At 54.6% G+C, this 9,444-nt stretch overlaps 1 protein-coding gene across 1 annotated transcript; it reads left to right on the top strand.

Moving 5' to 3' along the window:
* Positions 1–6,118: 6,118 nt before the first annotated feature.
* On the top strand, positions 6,119–8,831 carry LOC127003283 (proline-rich protein 36-like; the record flags this gene model as incomplete). The annotated part of the gene is made up of 7 exons (XM_050869746.1): positions 6,119–6,499; positions 6,540–6,560; positions 6,881–7,057; positions 7,239–7,357; positions 7,697–8,035; positions 8,335–8,513; positions 8,674–8,831. Coding segments are annotated over 7 exons (1,374 nt in total), but the record flags the coding sequence as incomplete, so codon positions are not given.
* Positions 8,832–9,444: the final 613 nt, after the last annotated feature.

The following is a 9,444-nucleotide window of genomic DNA, read 5'->3' as shown; positions in this document are numbered from 1 at the left end:
TCGTGCATTTATTCTTACAACGCCTTGCTACGTTTGATCTACGTAGTGTTGCCGCGAGCAGAAGGAATGGACTATTTTTTTTTGTGAAGGAAAATCTAGCCTCAGTAATTAGTTCAAACAAAATTAGGATCAGTGACTAATGTGTAATTTTTAGCCCCGTTACGACACGGGGCGTTGGCCGCGCCAAGGTGCGCGGGTCTGGCGATCACCACGCCCTTGTCCTCGGCACTCGGCTAAATAAATATGAACCACACATGAAAGACGGCGGACCAAGCCTCAATGTGTTGGTGTTGGCGTGGCCCGCCGCGTCAGGCCATGTTGGGCGGGCGGCGCGGCGTCCAGCCCCACACCCTCTCCGCCCGGCGAGGCGTGACGCCGCCCCGATGGCTCCATCACGACTTTGCTGAGGCGCCTCGGTTGCTACGTGACACCCGCGGCGAGTGGGAGCAAAGGTTGCGAGGCGCTGGGTCATCCTGAGCCCTACGTAGAGGCCCGGAAACAAGATCCCACGCCCGATGACAACCTGGAAAGAAAGTAAATCTCCTGCCAACCAAGTCGCCCTGGCGCGGCCCGTTGGGTCCTCGACGACGCCAGCGCCGACGCCGCTGGCGTCGGCGAAAGGGGCGGGAGTAGCAGTGCTGACGAAGGCAAAAGCAGCGGCGATGACGATGATGGTGGAGACAATGAGGTAATTTGTTTTATAATATTTCGGCCACCACAACCCAAGCAGGAATCCTGCATACACTGCAGTGGCCGGCGCTCATTAGAATCATTATTCCTCCTCATGGTTTTCCATCATCTGGATATAGTATATAAATGGCGGGCTTTAAGCAATGAACTTCCAGCACTAGGGCTTCCACGTCTGTTTCGGTCATAGCGGGCACCAGGCGGGAGGGGGAGGGGGGTTCATGAGGGGAGTACGGGGACAAAGGGAGCGTCTGGCCTCCACTCATGTTAGGTTGGCTGGGGAAGTCGTGGGCGCCGCCACCATCACTGGCTATTGCCGTTCACGCTGACGGATGCTTTGTTGAGTTAGTCGTGGCTGATGAGAACACAAGGCCCCAGCCACCCACCTCATGACTCACTGACTCGTGAAGCAGCTGATCATATTTTCAAGGAACAGTTTACAGAAACGTGATAATAATTATAATGTTGCGATGGCTTATCTGTTGACGTCGTTTTGAAAACATGATATTTTCAAAGATAATACAAAAAGGTGCTTAAGTAAGTGTCCCCTCCCACCCACCCCCCAAAAAATCAAGATCAATTTTATGTAAAAGCGATGATGCATTATTTTCTCGGAGTGAGTGACGAAGGAATCTGTTGTGATGGCTCCTCCATCAACGCTATTATTAAAGGCAGTACAAAAACGTGCTAATAAGCAAAAACTGGTTTACACGTAGAATAGTTAATGAATGCTATAAATCTATTAGCTTTGTAATTAATGTTAACGTTAATATTTTTTAAAAGGCAGTTATAGCGATTCATGGACAGGTAGGGAAGCTGGTAAACAACTAGTTCTGAGGAGCTGCCACGTGGAGACCGACCGACTGGCTCCTTGTACATAGTCTCCTTTCATCTTTGTATATACTTGTGTAATATATGGTGTTCACGGAGCCGGTGACAAAGGAGTGCCGTGATGCCTCCCCTGGGCCCCTACACCAGCCTTTGTGTGTGATGCATGACTGCCGCGGCCGTGATCTACTTCCCCGAGGGTGTCATCAGCTACGAAACACGATCTTAAGCACACGAGACGGCCGCCGCCGCCGCCGCCAGGACAAGACAATGCGGAGGCCGGGGGTCCATTGTTCTCGTGACTCGTGTAAAACATGCATCCGACTCCTCCCTTCCCTTAGAAACAAGACCAGCGAAGGAAGGATGGCAAGCTGGGCGGCCTCCTCCCTATAGCGGTGTTACTGTGACTTCATCAGTACAAACACATTGGAGCATTAGTGAAAACTAAGTCTCCTTGTCAGTAGGCCTATAAAAATACATACGAGTGCGCTGAGTGGTTTCATCAATACTAAGTCTTCAGTAAATGCATGGGGAGGAAATGGTTAAGTGGTTGGCGTGCGGGTGCAGCGTCCTGTAAGACCCAGGTTCGAGCCCCGCAACAGCTACAAGCTTGTAATTTTCAGTCATCGCCGAGTGGCCAATGACTACCCATATGCTGTCCTGAAGACCGCCTATGAACCCGGACTTTAGATTAACTCTAAAGAAGCTCCGGGGGACAGCAGCCGTCACTCCTTACTCCAGATCTCACTCAGTTATTACTCCCCCAACCCGCTCATTCCTTACTTCCCATCCCTCTCACTCCTCACTGCCACATCATTCAGTCCCTCCTCCCCATCTAACTCGCTCCCATCTCCCCAACACACTCACCTACTTCCCCTCCACACTCACACCTACCTCCCCTCCCACCACAGAACACCCCCTCCCACTCTCCCATGCCCCAGAAGTAACATGAGAGGAGGGACACCAACACACTGGGCTTGCAACACTCAAGGGCACACAAACAAGAGGATATGTTTGTTATGGACGCCCGCAAACCAAGGCTCGTCAAATCAAGGTCACGGCGAGGCTCCACTAAGCTCCACAAGACATGACCACAATTCACTTACGTTGATAAGCCCTTGTTGGGGTACGAAACCGCCTCTCTGTCTGTCTGTCTGTCTGTCTGTCTTATCTGACTGTCTGTCGTCGTAGTGCCTGCCTGCATCGTGTTACCTCACCTCGTCTCCTTGTAGCTGGCGATATAATGCTTGGAAATACCCTCAAATACGTTAAAATGCCGTATATATTGATGATTCGTGAAATAAATAGTATCACACGTCTCTATGTTATGATTTATGTTGACTATGGAGATCCTACTGAGCCTCTATGCCCCAGCCCCAGTCCGAAGGTGATGCGGGCGAATAATTTTATAGTGAGGCCGATCTAAACTGTTTTCGCTTCACATCATAGACTATACCGAGTGCATGGTATTTATACACCCGCAACAAACATTTTTACGATTCGGCGTTCATGACAGACCATTATACGCGTCTGTTTACTGAATGCATGTGATGTAATCTTCGCGCAGTGCCATAAGGACAAAGGCACATGTACATAACACATACACAACCAGTCTCACCTAAGCTGATTCCGGGGCCAAACAGATCCCCTGCGAATTCTTCATTATTCCTTCACTGCACAAGATAGAAAAGATAAACCAAGGCGAGCCATTGAGACGTACCTTCTCCGATTCACTAGCCTTTCCCGACACCTGTGAAAGAGAGGAAAGAAGTGGTGTTATTTTCACGCCCCAGTATATTAGAAGACGGTTCACTGCACAGCTCACAACACACACACACACACACACACACATATATAAAAAAAGGGCCTGGCAGCGACTCGGTAACAAAGGTCATCTACGACAGAGAAACATAAATAGGCGTTACCTTTTCACTTACTCACTCTCTCTCTATCTATCTACCTATCTATCTATGTATGTATCTGTCTGTCTCTAACCCACCCCCTTTCTTCACATTTTTTCCCACACTATCTACCTATCTATCTAACCCACCCCCTCTCCTCATATATTTCACCGTATTCACTGACAGAGGGCTTAGGGCCATATTTTTAAACATTTCTGCCCCCAAGAACACGTAATTTACTAGTCTTTCGTGGGAGTTTAGGGCATTTCCAGGGTTACTTTTATGATCCTGGTGGTAGTCTGAGCCTTCTTCTGTACCGTGAACTTGAAAGAACACTCATTAGAACTCGATTAACCTCCTTTTTGGCCTTTGGAAATAGTTGGTGTGAGGGGTGGGAGCATCTGACAATACCAACCTTAATATCGCACAGCTACGTGAAGAATTCGTTAATAAACTAGAGGACACAAGAGCCGTACACGGATAACTCCCCCACCGAGCCTCCCTCCTCTGCGACGTGCGCTGTCGGCGTTCCAACCACCAGCTCAAAATATTTATCGAAGAGGGAAATGAAAAAAATGGGGGAAAATGTAAAAGCGAAATGTTGTATGGGACTGTCGCTGTATAGGTTTACGATAGCTGATGTTCATAACCTGCTGGGTATATCACTGAGGTAGATACGTGAGCGTGTGTTTTAGAAGGTTTTGGCATGTAATAAAAGTAGCAATTATTGGTGAACGATGCGATGTATACGGTACTTTAAAATGTATGTACAGTGGTGCCTCGAGTAACCTTATAGACTCTTCCGTAAGAACATATATGACAAAACACAAAAAGAAGAAAATAATAAGCTACACCAGAGCAACGTTGTCAGATTGTCGTACTCAGCCTCCCATGTTTGCCGATTTCCGACCTAAAAACTGCCTTCATATATAGTTATCGTTAAAATGGTTAATTATTAGTGTTTTTTTGGCAATAGCTATGGCTCAGAAACCGGTAAGTACGAGGCTCTGAGTACGATCATCTGGCAACGGTCAAACGCGTCTCAGCTAATGTATTGGTTGGAATTCCTGACTTCAAATTCTTAGGCCTTCTATTGCAGGCGGTTTAAAAGGGTGAGTAGAGGAGGCATGCTACGGAGCTCTCCCAAACATAAATCCTCTCTATAGTAGTTCGGTTAATAAATATGAACAAAACTACGAAAGGTAAATTTGAGAAGGTAAACAGCTCACCCTCCCTATTATTATTATTATTATTATTATTATTATTATTATTATTATTATTAGTAGTAGTAGTAGTATAGTAGAAGTAGTAGTTGTAGTGGTAGTTCTTGTTTTGTTGTTTGTATAGTAGTAGTAGTAGTAGTAGTAGTAGTAGTAGTAGCAGTAGTAGTAGTAATATTAGTAGTTGTTAAATCAGTAGTGGAGGTTGTTGAACTTCGGGCACATTACTATATTGGGTTACCTGGGAAAATCTCCACAAGGTAAACTGTGATAAGCAAATGTTAGTTTTATCCCCAAATAGGAAGTGCTTACCCACGGGAGCCTTAAAGGTCACAGACGAGGACCTGCACGGAGGAGAAAAAGAAGAAGAAGAAGAAGATTGGTTTGGCGGCGTATGCAACTCGCCCTAACCCAGTCAATGCAATGAGGTGAATGAGGTGTGAGTAGCGTCAGTGGCAGAGCAGCCCCCCGGAGCCCCCTCACTCGCCTCACAGCACCCTCACTCGCCTCACAGCCCCCTCACTCGCCTCTCAGCCCCCTCACTCCCCTCCAGGTCCCCTCACTCGCCTCTCAGCCCCCTCACTCCCCTCCAAGTCCCCTCACTCGCCTCTCAGCCCCCTCACTCGCCTCTCAGCCCCCTCACTCCCCTCCAAGTCCCCTCACTCGCCTCTCAGCCCCCTCACTACCCTCCACAGTCCCCTCACTCCCTCCAGGTCCCCTCACTCGCCTCCTCAGTCCCCTCCAAGTCCCCTCACTCGCCTCTCAGCCCCCTCTCTCGCTTCTCAGCCCCCTCACTCCCCTCCAAGTCCCCTCACTCGCCTCTCAGCCCCCTCACTCGCCTCACAGCCCCTTCACTCCCCTCCAAGTCCCCTCACTCGCCTCTCAGCCCCCTCACTCCCCTCCAAGTCCCCTCACTCGCCTCTCAGCCCCCTCACTCGCCTCACAGCCCCTTCACTCCCCTCCAGGTCTCCTCACTCGCCTCTCAGCCCCCTCACTCGCCTCTCAGCCCCCTCACTCCCCTCCAAGTCCCCTCACTCGCCTCACAGCCCCCTCACTCCCCTCCAAGTCCCTCACTCGCCTCAGCCCCTCACTCGCCTCACAGCCCCTCACTCGCCTCCTCAGCACCCCTCACTCCCTCTCAGCCCCCTCACTCGCCTCCCCAGCCCCTCACTCGCCTCCTCAGCCCCTCACTCGCCTCTCAGCCCCCTCACTCCCCTCCAAGTCCCCTCACTCGCCTCTCAGCCCCCTCACTCCCCTCCAAGTCCCCTCACTCGCCTCTCAGCCCCCTCACTTGCTTCTCAGCCCCCTCACTCGCCTCTCAGCACCCTCACTCACCTCCTCAGCCCCCCCTCAGCCCCCTCCTCAGCCCCCACTCGCCTCTCAGCCCCCTCACTCCCCTCCAAGTCCCCTTATTCGCCTCTCAGCCCCCTCACTCGCCTCACAGCCCCCTCACTCCCCTCCAAGTCCACTCACTCGCCTCTCAGCCCCCTCACTCGCCTCTCAGCCCCCTCACTCGCCTCACAGCCCCCTCACTCGCCTCCAAGTCCCCACACTCGCCGCTCAGCCCCCTCACTCGCCTCTCAGCCCCCTCACTCGCCTCACAGCACCCTCACTCCCCTCCAAGTCCCCTCACTCGCCTCTCAGCCCCCTCACTCGCCTCACAGGCCCCTCACTCGCCTCGAAGTCCCCTCACTCGCCTCTCAGCCCCCTCACTCCCCTCCAAGTCCCCTCACTCGCCTCTCAGACCCCTCATTCGCCTATCAGCCCCCTCACTCGCCTCACAGCACCCTCACTCGCCTCTCAGCCCCCTCACTCCCCTCCAAGTCCCCTCACTCGCCTCTCAGCCCCCTCACTCCCCTCCAAGTCCCCTCACTCGCCTCTCAGCCCCTCACTCCCCTCCAAGTCCCCTCACTCGCCTCTCAGCCCCTCACTCGCCTCTCAGCCCCCTTCCTCCCCTCCAAGTCCCCTCACTCGCCTCTCAGCCCCCTCACTCGCCTCACAGCCCCCTCACTCCCCTCCAAGTCCACTCACTCGCCTCTCAGCCCCATCACTCGCCTCACAGCCCCCTCACTCCCCTCCAAGTCCCCTCACTCGCCTCCCAGCACCCTCACTCGCCTCTCAGCCCCCTCACTCGCCTCCCAGCACCCTCACTCGCCTCTCAGCCCCCTCACTCGCCTCTCAGCCCCCTCACTCGCCTCCCAGCACCCTCACTCGCCTCTCAGACCCCTCACTCACTCCTCTCAGCCCCCTCACTCGCCTCTCAGGCCCCTCACTCGACTCTCAGCCCCCTCACTCGCCTCTCAGCACCCTCACTCGCCTCTCAGCCCCTTCACTCGCCTCAGCCCCCTCCCTCCCCTCCCAGTCCCCTCACTCGCCTCTCAGCACCCTCACTCGCCTCCCAGCCCCCTCACTCCCCTCCAAGTCCCCTCACTCGCCTCACAGCCCCCTCACTCGCCTCTCAGCACCCTCACTCGCCTCTCAGCCCCCTCACTCCCCTCCAAGTCCCCTCACTCGCCTCTCAGCAACCTCACTCGCCTCTCAGCACCCTCACTCGCCTCACAGCCCTCTCACTCCCCTCCAAGTCCCCTCACTCGCCTCACAGCACCCTCACTCGCCTCTCAGCCCCCTCACTCGCCTCACAGCACCCTCACTCGCCTCACAGCACCCTCACTCGCCTCTCAGCACCCTCACTCGCCTCACAGCCCCCTCACTCGCCTCACAGCACCCTCACTCGCCTCACAGCACCCTCACTCGCCTCTCAGCACCCTCACTCGCCTCTCAGCACCCTCACTCGCCTCTCAGCACCCTCACTCGCCTCTCAGCACCCGCACTCGCCTCAGCCCCTTCACTCGCCTCCCAGCACCCTCACTCGCCTCACAGCACCCTCACTCGCCTCACAGCCCCTTCACTCGCCTCTCAGCCCCCTCACTCGCCTCACAGCACCCTCACTCGCCTCACAGCACCCTCACTCGCCTCACAGCACCCTCACTCGCCTCTCAGCACCCTCACTCGCCTCTCAGACCCCTCACTCGCCTCTCAGCCCCCTCACTCGCCTCTCAGCACCCTCACTCGCCTCTCAGCACCCTCACTCGCCTCACAGCACCCTCACTCGCCTCTCAGCACCCTCACTCGCCTCCCAGCACCCTCACTCGCCTCCCAGCACCCTCACTCGCCTCCCAGCACCCTCACTCGCCTCCCAGCACCCTCACTCGCCTCCCAGCACCCTCACTCGCCTCCCAGCACCCTCACTCGCCTCTCAGCCCCCTCACTCGCCTCCCAGCACCCTCACTCGCCTCCCAGCACCCTCACTCGCCTCCCAGCACCCTCACTCGCCTCCCAGCACCCTCACTCGCCTCCCAGCACCCTCACTCGCCTCCCAGCACCCTCACTCGCCTCTCAGCACCCTCACTCGCCTCTCAGCACCCTCACTCGCCTCTCAGCCCCCTCACTCGCCTCTCAGCCCCCTCACTCGCCTCTCAGCCCCCTCACTCGCCTCTCAGCACCCTCACTCGCCTCTCAGCCCCGTCACTCGCCTCTCAGCCCCCTCACTCGCCTCCAAGTCCCCTCACTCGCCTCTCAGCCCCTTCACTCTCCTCTCAGCCCCTTCACTCGCCTCTCAGCCCCTCACTCGCCTCCAAGTCCCTCACTCGCCTCTCAGCCCCTTCACTCGCCTCTCAGCCCCCTCACTCGCCTCTCAGCCCCCTCACTCGCCTCTCAGCCCCCTCACTCGCCTCCAAGTCCCCTCACTCGCCTCTCAGCCCCCTCACTCGCCTCTCAGCCCCCTCACTCGCCTCCAAGTCCCCTCACTCGCCTCTCAGCCCCTTCACTCGCCTCTCAGCCCATTCACTCGACTCTCAGCACCCTCACTCGCCTCTCAGCCCCTTCACTCGCCTCTCAGCCCCATCACTCGCCTCTCAGCCCCTTCACTCGCCTCTCAGCCCCTTCACTCGCCTCTCACACCCTCACTCGCCTCTCAGCCCCTTCACTCTACTCTCAGCCCCCTCACTCGCCTCTCAGCCCCCTCACTCGCCTCTCAGCCCCCTCACTCGCCTCTCAGCCCCCTCACTCGTCTCGCAACCCCCTCACTCGCCTCTCCCGTGACCCAGATTTCGTGTTACTCACCAATGAGGGAGTGAGTCATTCGGTGCTGAAGGCGGCAGTGAGTGAACCATTCTTTGTCTTTGTTGACTCATGAATACAAATGGCCCGTGATGTACTGAGTCGAGAGGGCGTTCCTTGTGTCGTTATTTATGTGTCTTGGTGTACGTGTGTGTGTGTGTGTGTGTGTGTGTGTGTGTGTGTGTGTGTGTGTGTGTGTGTGTGTGTGTGTGTGTGTTGTGTTTCAAGCTTGGTGATGATGTGCATATGCTTGATAATTTAGTTAACTTAGCAATGGCGAAAAAGAGGTAAAGTTGGAGGCATACGCTATAGATGCGCGTGGCCTCGGTGCTCACATCTACGTAGCATTGGCCTCCGAGATTGTAGCGGGCAAGAACCCATTACCCCGGGGCAGTATTCTTGCAAAACTGGCGATTCTTGGGCATCTGCTCTTCCCCTTTTAATATGTATGTGAATCCCTTGATCTGTCCTTCCGTTCAGTTAAAAAAAGTTATCGCCGGCACGAAGGTGTTTAATTAACGGAGGCCACTGGGGTTCCGAAAACTATCATCGTTAGTCATATGCAGGATGAATGAGATGCAGTGCTCAATTACCAAGTTTGATCTGTAGGTAAGCCCACAGCTGTTATAATAATATGAGAGCGTAAAAAATTAAGTTGCTCCTAAGCACAGAAATAAAATCTGTAAAGT

The sequence above is a fragment of the Eriocheir sinensis genome, chromosome 3 (genome assembly GCF_024679095.1).
Source record: "Eriocheir sinensis breed Jianghai 21 chromosome 3, ASM2467909v1, whole genome shotgun sequence".
Classification (NCBI taxonomy): Eukaryota; Metazoa; Arthropoda; class Malacostraca; order Decapoda; family Varunidae; genus Eriocheir; species Eriocheir sinensis.
This window is presented reverse-complemented; position numbering and strand designations above follow the sequence as displayed.